An 18,953-nucleotide genomic window follows, 5' to 3' on the forward strand; every position below is an offset into this window, starting at 1 on the left:
TGTGAGAAAGTCCTGTCTTAATACAGTATGTGCAACTGCACTCTGTCAATATGGGCCGTTTCCCCTGTAAACACAAGTAAATGGTAGTGCCGAACAAAGCCAACAACACACAAAGGACTACTAAGTTGAACTTTTGAACCAAAGACAACCACAAGCCAAGTTGAAATTGCCACTTAACTCCAAACCAGTTACTGCTGCTTTTATTCTGGACCGAAATTACCAAAGCAATAAAGAAAAATAAGAGACTACATAAAAAAATATGGTGACTTCGGAGCTGAGCATGACTAAAACCATTTCAAGGCTATTCCACAAAAAAAAAGCCTTATGTGGGATGAAGTGCTATGATGAATACCAGATGTTTCCACTTCATTTATACTTCTTGCATTTTCTTTTTGTACATGAATGTGTGCAAGGAAACAGAAATCCCACTCAAAGTTGGCAAAACCATATAATCTGAGGGTCCTGTCAGTGTTTTAGAGTTTTACGTGGAAATTATGATGTTCAGACTTTCCATTTCTACATCAGAAGCTCAATGACAAGTCAGCAATGATAAAGCAGGGGTGACTTGGTTGAAAGCTCCAGAGCAGGTAAGAGAGTAAGGGGACCTTGAGACATATTGTTTCTTCAGCTGCTGTTCTGATGCCCCAGCTCACAGTAAAACCTTTCAAATTTGTTTCAGTCTGAAAATTGTTCTGGCAGTAATATTTTACTTTGAGGCTTAATTTCATGACTCAGAGCATTGGGTGGCATTCTCTTTTTTTTTTTTTGCTTTGCTTACTTCTCAGTTCGTCAGCTAACAACTGCAGCATTTCATAGCTTAAAAATCCTGCTGACAGTGATTTCCTTATGTGATTCTAGATTGTGAATATACTCGAACATCCTTGTACCTCTTCCTGTCTCTCTGCAGCCTGTCCTGTCGGCTATTTCAAGTCCTTTTCTGGCTCTGTTCCCTGCACTGTGTGCCCACCCAACAGCAGAACCAGCCAGGAGGGATCGACTGCGTGTGAATGTCGCAGCGGCTTTTATCGGGCGGCCGATGATGCCAACTCCTCTGCCTGCACAAGTGAGCTTCGTGTGTTTGTTTGTTTATGCCCAGCTCTCTGGGAGGTGTGTAAGGGGCCCCGGTTGAGTCATTTATCATTGACTCAATCTGTGAGAGCAGTCACTTAGTCACTGATATAAATGCTTTTTTTTAATAATGGAAAATCTAGTTTAAATTGCACCACCAAAAAAAGAAAAGCTTTTAAGTCTTAAGTTTGTGTGCTCATTTGACTCAAACTGCCTCACTGCCAAACTATTTTTTCCATCATTTTTATTTGAATAAATGACTTTGCCAGCACACAGCTTCTCTCATATCTTGAACATTTCAGCAGATGCTTCAATCTAAAGTGTCCACCACTTACATTATACATGTCAAACCCCTCCCATTCCCATTCTGTCTATCCTCAGCTCCCCCATCTGCTCCTGTCTCTCTGACCTGGGAGTACGAGAGCGGCGATGGTGGGGTGTCCTTAAGGTGGCGCCCTCCAGTGGACATGGGAGGTCGTAGTGAAGTGTGGTACGGGGTGGTGTGTCGCATCTGCCCCTCGCCTAGCTTCAACAACCCAGCAGCGTGCTCCTGGTGTGGAGAAGGCGTCACCTTCAGCCCCTCCCAGACCAACCTGAAACGAACCAAAGTCACCCTCAACAACCTGCTAACTAGAGTCACTTATCTCATACAGGTGCTGTGGAAAAAAGAACAATGATATTATTGTGAGTCTTGTAATATTGTCTTTCAGAGCTGGACTTAAAGTTTTACTATCATACTATCTTAAAATTCAAATTTTGCCCTTCTGGGTTCCTGTTTGGTTCTGTCACCAGACATTTCTGTAAATGGTGAGCCATCTTCATCTTTCTCAGAGGTTTAAGGCAGAACATCTGAACTGTTTTACTTCATAAGCTCCACATCAGCAAATACACACATTTATTATTTAGCTTGGCATAGCCCAACTAAATCATAGCTAGTTTTTTTAATCATAATGGGCAGATGTTTCCAGTTTACTTGTTTATGTTGATCTGTGATGGGAAATCCTCTGTGCCTGTCTGTGTTTCTTATGCATGTCTTGAATATCGGTTGAAAAAGGCTCTGAAAGTCACAACCGTGTGTCTTCATATTGACAGGTGCAAGCCATGAATGAGGTGTCAGCTTTGAGTCCTTTTCCATCTCGATACACAAGCATCAATTTCACCACCAGCCAGTCAGGTGAGAACCAGACAGAGAAGGTGACAAAGATTAGTTGGATGAGGAGATCCTCTGATGATGTCTGTGCGGGTACTATGTTTGTCTGTGAGGGGGTTCCTGCCCCCGTCTCCCTTTCAATCCCTCGTCTCCATCTTTTCTGTTCCCGCCCTCTGGACGGGAGGTTGCTCGAGGTTACAGTATCCCGTCAGATCTCATTATATTCACAGTGGAGGAAGAAAGGGACAAATGAGAGATGGGAAGACAAAGAGACGGACAAAAAGAGAGATCAAAGCAAATGAGTGGGGAGAGGAGAGGAGATTTGGGCATTGTGCAGACCAAGTGCATCATTATACAGCTTTCCAAGAAACCAATCATATAAAGAAGAGCTTCATTTAGTTTTATTACCTAAAATCTTCTTGTATGTGCTCCCAGAATTTATTGATTAAATGACTGGAATGTTCCCTTTAACTGGAGTAGCCTGCCAGCGCAGTGACTGTAACAAGATCTGGCTCGGCACTCGATAAAAACTCACTTTCAGGCTCTAACAAACATCCCCTACAGCTTCTCTAACACTGCCCCCATGTGGTTACTGTTACTTCAGTACAGCTCCACTGTTAGATAGTTATGGATGATCAGTTATCTCTTGTCTCCCGCAGTTCCCAGTACAGTTCCTATGATGCACCAGCTGAGCCGTGCTCCAGACTCCATCACTCTCTCGTGGCCTCAGCCGGACCGGCCCAACGGAGACATCCTGGAGTACCAACTCAGATACTATGACAAGGCACGTGCACATGCAAACACATTTCACCCAGCATGTTTATCATGCTTGTACTGATGAAAAAGAAATTGTCAGATTGATAACTAGAGTCACTTAAAGTATTTGATCTGTGTCCTTCAGGGCTCAGACGTGGACAGTGCATTCACTGTGTACAGTGAGACCAACACAGTGACCGTCAACTCTCTGATTCCCGGCTCCATCTACGCCTTCCAGATCAGAGCTCGAAATGAACGAGGCTACGGCCCCTACAGCAACACCATCTACTTCACAACACTGCCTCTGGGTACAACACTCATTTTTCGCAATACCAGTGAAACCTGTGTGAATCAAAGTGCGTTAATACGCAGCTAAACTTTATATTTCCAGAGAAAGGGAAAAGAGTGAGTGAAAAGTTTATTCAGGAGAACAAGACATCAGTGAGATCAGCTTGTGAACAGTAAAAACTCTAACTTATGAATTAATCATTGGCTAAAAGTAGCGTGACAGAGAAATGGGAAAAAGTGTTAACAGTGCACATTTTAAAGCAAATTAATGCAGACTTAAATGTTATGCAGCTAGAACATTGTGCTGAATGCAGCTCAAAGTACAAGAGCAGCTCTTTTAACTGGGCTTTTATGCTTCGTTGTCCTTCTTTTTCAACTCTAAATGAGTGTTGGCAGATTTGAGTTCACTGTTCAGTAGATGATGCTGAATCTGATGGAAAGAATTGATTTTAAGCAAACAATACCTGTGCTGAGAGAGGGTACCTGATGATGCTGAACTGCTCTTTACACCATATTAGTTTTTAGGATCGCTCACCAGAACATTTTCCCATTAATTTAGTTAAGTTAAAAGAGACAACTGTAAAAATGGATCGGATACTTTAGGGCTCAGTTTTCTTGACAGAGAAGGCAACTATAAAGGGACAGTTTTAGCATTTACAGTTTTAACTTTCATTATTTCTCTTTATTTATTTAACTTTACTTTCTTTGACTTTACCACCCAACACACTTCGGATCCTTCCACTGCAACTTTAAAGGCAGCGCACAAACTCTCCAGCTGTCAGCTTGTTTGTTATATTTTCATAGAAGACTTTGAGTCGGATGTTAGAATAAACTGACGCTTTGGTGGGCTGAATCATATCAAAACCTCATCTTCCTTCAGTGCGAAAAAAAGACAGGTGGGGGTGGTAGAGTTGAAAGGGTTCATTAGGAGTGACCAGGATGGACATGGTCAGAAATGAGCATCACACCGGGACATGTAGAGACAAAAGGAGGTGCAAGACTGAGTTGGTTTGGACATGTGCAGAGGAGGAATAAAGGGTGTAATGGATGAAAGATCTAAGAGAAGGTTCATGTAAGTAGTGAAAGAGGACATGCAGGTCGGTTGATAGAGGAGGACACAAGGGAGAGGATGAGATGGAGAAAGATGTTTAGCTTCAGCGACCCCTGAAAGGAGCAGCAGCAAGAAGAAGTCTACATGCAACGCAACAGTAAAACAAAATGTTATAGATGTCCCATTTAAGCAGCTTTTAAAGACTGAACTCACATGCATGTACCAACACTTTCAAGGATGTTTATGAAACTGTCACCAAGCTGTCATGATTCAAGTCCTGGGACACAAATTTCTCTTTGTGCATTTGGAAACTAAAACAGCGGCAGAGAGTGATACAGTCTAAAGCATTTTGTTAAACTGTCAAAAAAAAAAACATGTGACGGCCAAATTTAACAGCGAAAAAGGCTGTATATAGAAGTGAGAGGGGAGTTACGCACATGACTATCAGTAAGAAGTTTATATCTATATTTACCCAGTTGCTGGTTGGTGATGTTTAGGCATTAAACACTGCTTTGTTACAGTTAGGAAAACATCACTGATGCATTATAACAGATACTAACTCAAGGAACCACATAAAAAAACTCCTTCTCATCTTGCTTCCTCTGCAAAAGATTAACAAAATTTTGTATTAATACTACAGTACTTTAGTATTAATACAGTACTTTTAAATAAAAAACTGATCCTTGATGCTCCCTTCACAAAGTCTATTGTGCCTGTTTCACACGAAACCCTGTTGCGTTGTCACAGATATGCATTGGGAAAATTAAGACAATGAAATCAGACAAAATACTTAATTGGTATTTGACATTCTAACACATGGTGAACTGCACATGGATTATATTTCATGAACAAACCCTTTAAAGACTCGATGAAGAACCAAAGCGATAAGAAAGTTCCATTTGTTGTGGAAATTTTCTTTATAGTACGATGTTAAAAATTGCAAATACATTTTGAAAAAAGTAGCATCTGGAAACACTTTAGGACAACTGAGAACAATCTGACTCTCCCTCAGAAGAGCATTCCCAGCAGATCCAGAACCGACTTCCTCTGCTGGTGGGCTCCGTGATGGGTGGAGCAGCGTTTCTCCTCGTTGTGGCGGCGATTGTGGTCGTGGTTGTATTTCGCAGGTAGGTCGTCTGAACATACATGTCGTCATGCATTACAAGTGTTATTTTAATTATGTGGAAATTAACGCACTTTTCATTCGCATGGCAGCAAAAGGAGAGAGAGTCCATACAGTGACAGACTTCAGAGGTACATCAGTAACCGGGGTAAGAATATCTATTTGAAGGAATATGAATTCCTCAATCAATCTACATTGTACATGACTTGGAAAAACAAAACTGTCTCCACCATGAGACATAAAATGAGAAAGGAAATTATCAGCGATGTAAAATATCCATACCTGGGGCACAAAACATCCACAAAGAAATGGAAAATTATTTTACTTTTAAAAATGGGACGAGAAACAGCCAAGAAGAGATAAAAAGAAAAGACTATGGTCCAATTTCAGACAAATGAGACACAAAAGGAACTAATCAGAAGGCAGAACAACCACGAAGAGCTGCAGAAAGGCTACGAATAAATGCAGATATTTAAAACTGGTCTGAATGATTGACACAAATATACACCTGAATATGGACAAAAACAAATCTGAAAAATTTGTGAAATGGACAAAACAGCAAACAAACAAAAAACCAACAACATCTATACAAATAAACAAAATGTCCACTAAGTGTTGCAAAGTGATGTAAAACACAGCTGGAGATGCAAAACAACCACAAGTTGTTATCTTTATGGTTTCTGGTCTCTTGCAACCTTGCATTTTACTGCTTCATAATCTGTCTATAATATTTTTCTAAATGAATACAACTTGCATTTACTCTTATATTCATTAGTGAATCTTTTGTCTGATCTTTCTGTTGTACAGTGAAACATAATCTCGATGTTGTGTCATGGAAATAAATCTATGATGTAAGAGCTGAAGGGCTTCAAAACCCCAGAATTTGATCTAAAGAATTGCTTTTATTTGCAGGTGGGATAAAGTATTATGTGGACCCGTCTACATATGAGGACCCAAGTGAGGCAGTTAAAGAATTTGCCCGTGAGATAGATCCCTCTCACCTCAAGATTGAGGAGGTGATCGGTGCAGGTAGGCAGATTGGCCTGATTTGCCGTCATTATTAAAACATTTCATGTCAACTTGCCGTAACTGGTTCCACTGCCTCTCCTCTCCAGCCCAGTTTGGTGAGGTTTCTCGTGGCCGCTACCGTCCTGTGGGCCGCAGGGAGGTGTTGGTGGCTGTAAAGACTCTACGCTGGGGGGCGTCTGACAGGGAAAAGGGGATCTTCCTCAGTGAAGCTGGAGTCCTTGGACAGTTTGACCACCCAAATGTGCTGAAGTTAGAGGGCGTTGTTACCGGAACTCCTCCAGAGAGGATCATCACTGAGTTCATGGAGAACGGGCCCCTTGATGCCTTCCTCAGGGTGAGAAAACATCCCACGCTGCAGTTGCCTTGTATGCCGGCTCTCGGTGATTCCAACGTGTAACAGCACATCAGAACTCAAAAACTCTGTTCCTCTTCCTCCTTCCTGTCATCTACAGGAGAATGAAGGCCAGTTCAGTGTCCTCCAGCTGGTCGGGATGCTCAGGGGAGTCGGAGCAGGGATGCGTTACCTCGCTGAAAGAAACTTTGTTCATCGAGACCTGGCAGCCAGAAACGTGTTGGTCAATTCCAACCTGGTCTGCAAAGTGTCCGACTTTGGCCTCTCCAGACTCATGAGGGGCCTGGACCACAACATACCTACATACACCGCTTCTCTGGTACGTTCACAGAAGTGGAGCTCCTTTGGTTTTGTTTCTGTTATCACTGCTTCACAGTTTCAAGGTTTGTCAGAAGTAAATATGTGACTGGGCTCTGTTGTCATCCATCAGGGCAGTAAGATTCCTGTGAGGTGGACAGCACCAGAAGCTTTTCAGCATCGCAAGTTCAGCTCAGTCAGTGACGTGTGGAGCTTTGGCATACTGATGTGGGAAGTGATGTCCTATGGAGAGCGCCCATACTGGGACATGAGTAATCAAGAGGTGAAGAGGAGCGTTATCTGAGGAGAAGAATTTATAATCAAAGGCACTCAAATCCACACGTGTTACTATAAATTGAATAGAGTGTGATAATGTGTCATTAAAAATGAAAGTGGCCTCAAGGTTAAGACTCTAATCACTAACTACAAGGACCTTTGTTGCATCTCTCAGTACCATCCTCTGCTGAGCAGAAGCATGAAAATGTGCCAATAGACCAATGTACCAGTTTTGTATTAGTTATATTACAGCCTCCCTGGACATTAGTGTGGTATGTAATTATTTTTAAAAAGACAGCAAATGGGCAGCTACAACTTTACATACAGTAAACAATATCATGTACAAATATTTTTTACTTGTAGAGAAATTAAAATGCCATTACAGGAAAGTAGCCTGCTATAGCTTAACATCTACATGTTGCTTGAATATTTGAATATACGTGGCTCTTTTCGTCATCTCCTTGCATATATTTAATCATAATCAAAATGTCAAACAGCTTAAATTTACATAATTTTCCCTTAGTCACTCTTACAAGCTCTCATTCTCAGTGACCTTTTATGGAAGCCAGTTACACAAGACTGCTCGCACCATCTGCCCTGCTTATATCTAACACCTTCCTCTCTGAGTCTGCAGGTGATGAAGGCAGTAGCAGATCAGTACCGGCTCCCCGCCCCCCACAACTGCCCCCCTGCCCTCCACTCACTGATGCTTCAGTGCTGGCAGTCCGAACGGGGGGACCGGCCAGGCTTCGACTCGCTCCTGTCCTCCTTGGATCGCCTCATCAGGCACCCTGCCTCCCTCAAGGCGGAGCCGACTCGGTGAGTGGGCAGCTTCTGCCAAATGCTGCTACAAAACACACAGAAGGCAGCAGGTGATGGAAAATCTGCTGCAGTTACAGATTCCCATGCTGTCGTTTTTGACATTTTCAGAAGCTGCTCACAGCCACTGCTCAGCCCCACCCCAACAGACTTAACGTCAGTGGCCACAGTCGGTGATTGGCTGAAGGCGCTGAGGATGGAGAGATATCAGGAGGAGTTTGACCGAGCTCACCTGGACACATTAGACCGAGTCAGCAGACTCACCATGGAGTGAGTATAGCTGCTAGTTACTACGTGTGATTTTTAAAGTGCAAACTCTTTTTACACAAAGGGCGAGAAATTTTCCAAAATGCAACAAAAACTTAGATTTGTTATTTGTTATTTGGTTTTACTTCCAGTGTTTTCTCTGACTAATTTAACATTATTTAGAAAATTTTAACATATTTCTAGATTATAATCTGGCATCACACAAAACCAGTTGGGAAAGGGCATCTTTACATTTGCATTACATCACTCTTTCCTTTGTGCCCATTCTTGTTGACTCAAGCTGCTCGACAGATCTGGACTGCAGGCAGGCCAGTCAAGCACATGGTTGCTGCGTCTATAAAGCTACTCTGTTGTAAGAAAGGCTTCACGATGTATAGAAGATCAACATGCGCAATATCAATATCACAGAGCCATTTTGACCTGAAATTGAAGAAGCACGTGTGTGTTAATGAGGGCAACATTAGACTTTTCGAGGAAGTTCTACAACTATCCAACACTCACAGGTGCAGAAGTGGAATACTGCCCTCATTAATTCACCTTAGATTAGCACTATATATTTAAGTTTTTCTTTATATATCACAAGTCAAATTTTCATTGCAGTATTCAATAAGATATCGCATGTTTTCCTGATATCATGTAGCCCTGGTTGTAAGTCGAGCAGAATGAGGTCTGGCATGATGCTGTTGAAATGGCCACGGACCTCCCTGGCAAAGACCTTGATGCCAGCATACGTCACTGCAAAATTCCAATACACGCTTCTGCATTAATGGAATCATCACACATAATCAATGTGTCAGGGACACCGATGCACTCATAGCATCACATACTCTGGCATTTGCAGCTTTAACGTATAACAGCTTGGATGGTCGTTCTTTCTTCTTTGGTAGAACCAGACATCCATTTTTTTCCTAAAAGCAACTCATCTGACCACAGAACATGCATCCAAGGTCTTTATGTCCATCCAAGATGAGCTTGTGTCCAGAGAACTCAGCAGTGTTTCTGCACAGAGTTGATTCATGGCTTTCTCCTTGTGTAATACAGTTTTAAGTTACATTTCTGGATGCAGCAGTGGACTGCGTTGAGTGAAAATCGTTAGATTGCTTACGGTCGCATGACAATTTCTCATGTAGAGCAGCCTGAGGGCTCAAAGGTCACATGCACCCAACATTGATTTCTGTCTTTGGTTTTTTATGCACTGACTCTTTTCACACATATATTACACACTGTAGATGCTGAAAGTTTCTTGCAAACTTGCATTGTGAAATGTTTTTGTTTAGCACAAGGTATTGAGTCACATTCCATCCTTGCTTGGAAAGACTAAACCTTTGGTGGATACACCTTGTATATCCAATTCTGACACACTCAACTTTCACCAATTAATCTGCTGATTGCAGAAGCTTCCAGGATCCAGATCTGCTCAGAAACAACATTTTAATGCTGAAACCAAGAAACCAGAGAACATTATTCACAATTGAAACTGCCCTGTTGTGTCAACCAAGTTAATTTAGTTTTGATCTGCAAAAAATGCTTGTGACACTGCGAATTGCTGTTATCTGAACTCTTCCACAGAGATGTCCAGGATCTCGGCGTGAACCTGCTGGGACACCAGAGGAAGATTGTGAGCGCAGCCCAGCAGCTCAATGCCCATCTCATGCAGGGGCAGGTGGAGGTCTGACATCCACCCATGGTCCAATCTGTGCCATGGATTTTTAACATTTTCACAATCCTCTGCTTGTTGCGTCAGGTTTCTGCAACACTTTTATATATAAGGAGCACATTTAAAGAGTCGGAGTCAGCTAACAGTGCCACTCTGCACTGTATGTCCTGATAAGACTGACACTGCTACCAGAAAGGGTGAAGAAAGAGACTCCCAGCCACTCCCTCCAGACACATAACAGAAGAGATGCACCATGGGAGCTGCAGTTCAGGTAGAAGTGAGGTTAGGAGATTGCTGAAAAAGAGGACTTTAAAGATTTTGTTGGGTTTTTTTTCACCATATTTCACTTTAATGTTGTTTGCTTTCCTCTCTCCACACCTGCAGTCTTATCCCTCGGCCCTCCTTCTACTGCTCTCCCTCCCTGAAACTTCCCCATCCTCACTGAGTTCAATAAAACTGTAAAAAAAAAAAAAGTTTTTTGTTGAAATGCTCATAGAGATCTCTCCTCACAAAGAATTGCGTGAAGACAATCAAGGCCATCTTCTAATTTCTTGATTTTGTAAAGTTATGCCACTTCTTCTCTACTTAAACTGCTTAGTTACCTGGCAGTCTATGGTGGTCGAATGAGAATAATTTGATCTCAGAAAAATGTGTTGTTTATTTAGCGTGATGTGAACCCTTAGGTTGGACATAAGCCACTGCCATTAAACTGGAAAATTCTAACAAAGAGCTGCTTTTATACAAACTGTAAGCCAGGTTTTGTCCCTCTGTGAAAGTCATATCGAGGGTCTGCAAGCAGCCCCATTTGTACAGCTCACTCTCACTGCAGAGCTCCTCAGTGAAAGCAGAGCTCATGTTGTAAATTTTCACTGCAAACACAAACATCTGTCTGTGACGAAAACCAACAGCACCCACCTTTATGTGTACATTTCGCACTTCACCTCTTTGATTGCCTGAGAAAAGACACTGTGTCATCGAAGCGTTGTGAATTTGTGAAATGGAAAAGATGGACAAAATCTGATCCGATTTACACTTGAAGGAAGGAAGCGAAATGCTCTGTAAGTACGTACCCGTGTGTCTGTAACGTGTGCGCTGTACATGACGCTGTGTGCGAGTGTGCCTGTGTGTGTGCCTGTGTGTGTGTGTGTGTGTGTGTGTGTGTTTGAGACGAGTGTGTCAGGCTACACACATTACTAGCTGTTTACTTGTGTGAGTGTTCACCGCTATTCTGTAATCGTTCAAATTTGTAAAATAAATATGATTTTATTTAAGAACTGGCATGACTCTCGTTTTTCTATCTGCCATCTCTTATAAACAGTCTACAAAACTGTTCCCAAAAACTTGGGACGCTTTGTAAGATAAAAGCAAAAACAAACTCTGGTTATTGGCAAAGCGTTAAAACAACAAACAGTATTAAATGTAACACAGATACAACATACCAGATGATGAGAGGTAATGTTTACTCGTGTGTTGCGTCACCTCTTCTTGTTGGCACTTTCCAACTTCTTAAAAATGAATTGCTGGTATTAATTTCTAAGGGCCCACATATTTTCCAGGAAACATTTCTCATTGTCATCTATTCAGGTGCTATTTATGTAAAAGTTTTCATTAGAATTTAAATAACTTTCAAACCCTTGCAATATGTTCTTTATCAACATTTCACACTGCATCCCAACCATGAAGGTGCGTTATCACCTTCACGGTGATGAAGAGAGCTGCACCTTTTGTTCCACAGATCAGCAAGTTTGTGTAGAATCACAGTTTGGGATCTGCTGGGGTCTGCAGCAAGTCAAAGAACAGACACTTGAATCCCACATCACCCAGGACTGCTGATTTCAGCGCTGATCAAGACCGATAGCAGGACCGCATTCCCATGGCCTCGTATCAAATGACTCTACCAGCGTCTTCTAATTTTTTTTTTTTTTTAAATATATTTTTTATTGAGCTTCAAGGACATAATATATAAGTACACATACAATGCTCATTTTTATACTTATATATATACTTACATTGACTAACACCCCCCCCCCCCCGGAACATGTTGGACACCACTCCAATTTAATTTTAAAAGAATAAGAAAAGGAGATAATAATAATTAAAACTAATCACAGTCGAGAGAGAAGAAAAAAAAAAGAAAAAAAAAAAAAAAAAAAAAGTATGCATACATCCATATGTATACAATATTACAATAAGAGCTGTGCACCAAACACGATCTGATCCATATGAAATTAATCACAATCACAACACAAATGCCTGGTGGCCGCTAAGTGTTTAACAAGTGGGCAGAGTTTTAAGTTTACCAAGATACTTTAATACCGGATCCCAAACAGAAAAGAATTTGCCTCTGGACCCTCTGAGAGCATATTTTATTTTTTCCAATTGTATAAATTGTGCTAGGTCACTAAACCATAAGGACACTTTGGGTGGATTTTTCGCCTTCCAGTGCAATAATATTCTTCTACGTGCAAGCAACGTTGTGAAAGCAATTATATTTTTATAACATTTCTTTAATGATGCATACCTTCTATCCGTGATACCAAATATGACCATAGCTGCGTTGGGTTGAATGTCAATATTCAGTGCTTCTGACAACGTTTTAAAAATAGTAGACCAATAGTTTGCCAAGGCTGGACAGGACCAAAACATGTGCGTTAAATCAGCAGGAGTGTTCCGACACCAGTCACAACCTGCATCAGTGTTTGGAAATATTTTGGCCAGTCTTGCCTTGGAGTAGTGGATACGATGTAGAACCTTGAACTGTATGATGTTTAGTTTAGCACAGGAAGAACTATCGTTCACTCTTAAAAGGGCGCTCTCCCACACCTCCTCTCCGAAGTCCTCCCCCAGCTCATCCACCCAGTCTGCTTTAATTTTTGCCAGTGTTATTTTTTTAAAGGAAGCTATACAATCATTAATTCTTGAGATGAGTCCTTTAGGGCTAAAGGGAGATTCCAACAGATCATCTAGACCAGAAGATGGTGTTATGCATGGAAAATCGGGATCGTGACGTTGAATGAAGTGGCGGACTTGGAAATATCGAAACAGGCTAGACCGAGGAAGGTCAAATTTACGCATCAGATCATCAAAGCTTGCAAAAGTAGAGTCTATGTACATATCCTTAAAATTATAAATGCCTCGTCTCTTCCAAAGACTAAATTCAGAGTCTAACCTGGCTGGAGGGAAGAGGTGATTATTGTGGATGGGACTTAGATGAAGAAGGTGCTTGAACCCAAAGTGACGTCTAAGTTGAACCCATATTTTAAGGGTGTTTATGACTATAGGATTATTAGTGTGTTGTGAAACAGAGAGGGGAAGGCAGGAGGTGATCAGGGCTCTAAGAGAGGTGGAGGTACAGGACGCAGCCTCAAGGAGACACCAGTCTGCGTCAGGAGTATGGAGCCAAAACATGATTTTTTGTACATTAGAGGCCCAATAATAATGACAGAAATTCGGAAGAGCTAGACCACCTTGATTTTTAGGCCTCTGTAATAGCTCTAACCGTATTCTAGGCCTCTTCCCTTCCCATATAAATGAAAGTAAAGACTTATCAATAGATTTAAAATAAGATTTAGGAAGATAGAGTGGAATGCATTGGAATAAGTAAAGAAACTTGGGAAGCACATTCATTTTAACACAATTCACTTTCCCTGCTAAGGATAGATGAAGAGATCTCCACCTCTTCAAGTCTAATCGGACCTTCTCCAATAGTAAGCAAAAGTTTTCTTGGTAAAGATTTTGCATGCCCCTGGTAACGTTAATGCCCAAATATTTAAAGCTATTTTTAGACATTCTAAACGGTAGAGCACCATCCTGTATTTGAAGAGCCAGATCATTAACAGGATAACATTCACTTTTACTGAAGTTCAATTTGTACCCGGAAAAAACACCAAAGCTCCTCAGCGCGTGGATAATATGTGGAGCACATGAGACAGGGTCAGATACATACATTAATAAATCGTCTGCGTAAAGGGACACTCTGTGCTCCCTCCCCCCCCTATGAATCCCAGTAATTGTTGGCAAAGTTTTAAGTGTAATGGACAAGGGCTCTATGGCCAAGGCGAATAGCAAAGGACTGATTGGACAGCCCTGGCGGGTGCCCCTTGACAGTTGGAAGTATTGTGAGCGTTTACCATTCGTGATTACAGAGGCTTTGGGTGACGTATACAAGAGTTTGATCCATGAAATAAAATTGGGGCCATAACCAAATTTCTTCAAACAAGCAAATAAGTATCCCCATTCCACCCTATCAAATGCCTTCTCTGCGTCCAGCGCGATAACCACCTCAGGTAAAGCACCAGACGCAGAAGAATAGATGACATTTAGAAGCCGACGGACATTAGTAAATGAGTAGCGGCCAGCAATGAAGCCCGTTTGGTCAGTGGATATCACGTCACACATTGTGGTTCCCAAGCGTAGAGCAAGGGCTTTGGCCAAGATCTTCACATCACAGTTTAGAAGGGAGATGGGACGATACGAGCCACATTCTGTGCTATCTTTACCTGGCTTCAGCAGGAGCGTAATTGATGCTTCAGTCAATGTCTGTGGGAGTAATCCTCTGGACAAAGAGTCATTAAACATATCAAGTAAAATCGGTAATAGTTTATCAGAGAACTTTTTATAAAATTCTATGGGGTACCCATCAGGGCCTGGCGCCTTGCCATTTTGCATTGTTTTTATTGCATTACTGATTTCCAAGCGATTTAGTGGAAGCTCAGTCTCAGTCCTATGATCTGCTGTTATAGAAGGACCCTGGAGGTTATTGAAGAAATGTTCCATGTCCGAGTGATCATTTGACATTTCTGATGCATACAACTTTGAATAAAATGCGGCGAATGTTTCTTTAATTTCTTCTGGGTCAATAGTTAGTTCACCATCATCCCTTCGAATTTGTGGGATTTGTTGAGAGGCTGAGTGACATTTAAGTTGGTGTGATAATAAACGCCCGGCTTTGTCGCCATGCTCATAAAAGTATCCTCGCGATTTTAATAGAAGCCGTTCTGTTTTCTCGGTTGATAGCAAATTATACTGTGTTTGGAGGTCTAGCTTCCTTTTATAGAGTTCAGGGGAGGGACAAACAGAGTACTGAGCTTCCACTGCAGCTGTAGCTTTAATGAGCTCCTCCTGCTTAATTCTTTTCATTCTATTCATTCTAGCTGAGTATGATATAATCTCACCCCTGATTACAACTTTTAATGTTTCCCACAGGAGAGAAGGAGAGATGCCCTCTTTTTGGTTGGAATTCAAAAAATCATCTATTTTTTGTGATATAATTCCACAGAAGTTCTCATCGGCCAGGAGGTTCCTGTCTAATTTCCAAGAGGGACGCTCTAGTTGATATAGAGGGAACGCAAGATCCAGAACTACAGGGGCGTGATCTGACTCTATAATAGATGCATACTCAACTTTTTTGACAAAGGGGAGAAAATTCTGGTCAATGAAAAAATAGTCTATCCGACTGTATGAGTGGTGTACATTAGAAAAAAAAGAGAAGGATTTACTATGCGGAAACAAAAAACGCCAAGGGTCAATACTTCCTATCTGGTTCATAAGAACCGATAATAATTTAGCTTTTTTCGAAAGATTTGTATGCTTGGGATTGGAGCGATCAAGCGCTGGGTTCATCACGCAGTTCAAGTCTCCACCGAAGTGAATTCAGATCAGGGATTAGTGACATAATTTTGCCAATAAACTTATCATCATCCCAATTTGGGGCATAGATATTAACCAGAACCACGGGCTTGTGGTAGAGTAGCCCTGAAACCATCACAAATCTTCCTTGTGGATCCGAGATAATGGTGGTTGCATTGAACTGGATTCTTTTATGCATCAATATGGCTGTTCCGCAGGTTTTTGAATTAAGGTTGGAATGGAATACATTCCCCACCCATCCTTTTTTGAGTCTGACGTGGTCCTTAACCAACAGATGAGTTTCCTGGAGAAACGCGATATCACATTTTAGGTATTTTAGATGATTAAATATCCTGGCTCTTTTCACAGGTCCATTTAACCCCTTCACATTCCAACTAATGAATCGTATAGCAGCCATTCCTGAATCAGTACCATTCACCATGATTAACTAAAGAGAGTGAAATGAGAACTGAATAACAACAGATGAAAAAGTAAAACAGTGATCATGTTAGAGTGCACAATTTGGTTCAATCCTCCTCTTACGTAAATAAAGACAAATTGCAAAGATATGGTGGTGTCCCTTCCCCTAACCTTGTCCAAGAACAAAAACAAATCAAGAACTAAAACTAAGCCTATACCTGTCACTCTCTCTGAGGCAAGCTGCAGGCTAAACACTATTCCAAAAAACTTCTGGTAGAGCATTTTCTCAACATTTCTACACATGGAGGCTCCCAGTTCTTATGATAAAACATAATAAAACCTCTTAACAGCAAGGTGAGAAAAAAAAAGAACAAATAAACAAACAAAAACAAAACAGCTGAGCAGCGTAATACCTGTTAATGCGGGCGTACAGATATAAGGGAACATATATAAAACCTCCCTATTTAAAGGCAACAAACATGGTTTGAATAAAGGAGGAATTTAAGATACAGTACAACATAATGTGGATAAGTCCGGTAATAACATCACTGGGTGTCCATACCTCAGACCTGCGGGCCACCAGGCTAAAATCTTATGCCGACGAGGTGTCAAGCTCAGGTGATTAATCATCGCCAGGCTGTGCAGCCATGACCGCGGCACGTAGTCCTAGTCCTCGTCGGGCCTCTGGTTGAGAAACTTCTGGGCTTCGTCTGGCGTGTCGAAGGTGAACGTGTCGTCCCCGTACATCACTCGTAGCCGAGCCGGGTAGAGCATGCGGAATCTGACATTCTTCTGATATAGGGCTTGTTTGATGCCGTTAAACGCAGCTCTCTTTTTGGCGAGCGCTGCGCTGACATCCTGATAGATCCTTATGGTGGCACCTTGGTATTTGAGCTCGTGGTTCCTGGCCCAGCGCAGCGCAGCTTCTTTCTGTTGAAACCTGGAGAAGCAGACCAGGAACGTGCGAGGGGATGATCTCTGGCCGACTCGGGAGGTCGGGGTGCGGTGCGCTCTCTCCAGTTCAGGCGGTGTGGGAAAGACATCGGGGCCCATCGTTTCCATCAAAACATCCGACATAAATTTTAAGTGGTCCTTTCCATCTTCACTGCCTTCGGGGATGTTCAATATACGGAGATTAGATCTCCGCGAGCGATTCTCGAGGTCATCGCACCGGTCCAGCAGCGTCTGGTTCTGGCTCAGGAGGGTCTTGATAGTAGCCTCCGCCGCTGTTAGCCGTTCAAAGTTGTCACCTGCCACGGACTCCACGGCGACGAGGCGCTTCTGGAATGAGGTCATGGTTGTCTGCAACGAATCCAGTGAATCTTGTATTGGCCTAATGGCGTCCTGGATCAGTGTGGAAACATCCTCCTTAAGAGAGGCTCTCTGTTTAGCGAATTCAGCAGACAATTGGTCCATAGCCACCACCGCGGCTGTAGGTTTTTCGGGTGTATCAGGAGCTCCCGCTGATGTCGGAGGATTGCTAGCTGCGAATGATGCTAGCTTACCCGCTGCACGTGTGGCCGGAGTTTGAAGATTAGCCGATTTCCCGTGTTTAGACGTGCTCATTTTAAGCAATTAGTTAAATTAACCGTAACGAGTAAAAATTGTGTCGAAATTCGTGGAGATAGTTCGTTCAAACGGGTGGGTAATGAAAGGTTAACCAGGAGCCTTCACATGTGCGTCCTCTCCCTACATGTCACCACCCGTCTTCTAATTTTTACTGCTCTTCCTGCTGCAGGTAGGTGACTTGTCTGCACATCGTCCCCTTTTTTAAATTTATTTTATTTGAATTTATTTTACATTACAGACCAGATTATAACTTCATCTTGCTGATCAATTTGTACTCTTTTACCGTTTTTGCATTTTCTACAATTTTACATTGAAACTAATAAAGTTCCATTTACTGGAAGGGATTATATTGTCCAACTGCAGAAAACCGTGGCTCAGTTGGTTGAGTGGTTGTGTTTCATTCAGAATTGATTGGTTAGATCCCCCAGCCCCTCCACTAGTTGAAGTGTCTTTGGATGAGACACGGAAATCATTGCATATACAGTGCAAATATACAGGATAATAAGAAGGGCTAATTGTTTGTTTTCTGAGAGGGAGAGACCCATTAATAGACCAACTCTGACCCATTGAAATATGGACTGTACTGTGCTATCTGGAGCAAGCCATCAGCAGAAGATCCCTTAAATACTATAAATTGCAAAGAGAGACTTGTTTTTCCAGATCATCCCACAGATGCTTGACTGGACTGAGATCTGGAGGATCTTGAAAGTATAGGTCATCCACATGAGCTGGTCAGCCACATAATATAAAAAAAAGAGAAAATGGCTACCTTCTTCTGCTGCTCTGTGGTCCAGTTGTGTCCGCTATAGGTGCTTTTGGTGATGGACTTAGCTCAGCATAGGCACCACATCTTCAACTTCACTGCCCCATACTGTGATGCACTGTGTGTTGTGACATTTTTATATCAGAACTAGTATTCACTTGTTCAGCTATTTCAGCCACAGTAGCCATTCTATTGGATACAAAACCACAGGCCAGCTTTTGTTACCCATGTGCATCAGTTAGCCTTGACTTGACTACTTCTAACTGACTCATCTTTCTGATTTCAACATATCAGCTTCAGTCGGGCTGAAACACAGCTTTCAATTCTTTTTCTTAACTATTAATAAATTGTTGACATTAATCTGAAAATATCTAGCATAAATCTGTAAAAGATCCTTTGAGAGCTGTATTTTAACCCAGTAAATGTTTTAACTCAGGAGT

General features: G+C 41.9%; 1 protein-coding gene across 3 annotated transcripts in view; it reads left to right on the forward strand.

Moving 5' to 3' along the window:
• ephb6 (eph receptor B6) overlaps positions 1–11,394 on the forward strand; it is a 47,851-nt gene extending 36,457 nt beyond the window's left edge. The window contains exons 6-20 of one of the 3 annotated variants that reach the window (XR_012769817.1): positions 908–1,063; positions 1,450–1,721; positions 2,161–2,242; positions 2,878–3,002; positions 3,120–3,282; positions 5,326–5,440; positions 5,529–5,584; positions 6,349–6,465; positions 6,552–6,799; positions 6,918–7,136; positions 7,248–7,397; positions 8,025–8,209; positions 8,321–8,479; positions 10,046–10,404; positions 10,518–11,394. Coding sequence is in view for 2 of the 3 variants with exons in the window: in XM_075465738.1 (XP_075321853.1) it covers positions 908–1,063; positions 1,450–1,721; positions 2,161–2,242; positions 2,878–3,002; positions 3,120–3,282; positions 5,326–5,440; positions 5,529–5,584; positions 6,349–6,465; positions 6,552–6,799; positions 6,918–7,136; positions 7,248–7,397; positions 8,025–8,209; positions 8,321–8,479; positions 10,046–10,151 (2,153 nt within the window). In the remaining variant the exon portion in view is untranslated. Of the gene's footprint in view, positions 1–907; positions 1,064–1,449; positions 1,722–2,160; positions 2,243–2,877; positions 3,003–3,119; positions 3,283–5,325; positions 5,441–5,528; positions 5,585–6,348; positions 6,466–6,551; positions 6,800–6,917; positions 7,137–7,247; positions 7,398–8,024; positions 8,210–8,320; positions 8,480–10,045 lie in introns of all 3 variants that reach the window. The other 2 variants (XM_075465738.1, XM_075465739.1) reach the window with 2 other exon arrangements.
• Positions 11,395–18,953: the final 7,559 nt, after the last annotated feature.

This window comes from Odontesthes bonariensis, chromosome 5, assembly GCF_027942865.1.
Source record: "Odontesthes bonariensis isolate fOdoBon6 chromosome 5, fOdoBon6.hap1, whole genome shotgun sequence".
NCBI lineage: Eukaryota > Metazoa > Chordata > Actinopteri > Atheriniformes > Atherinopsidae > Odontesthes > Odontesthes bonariensis.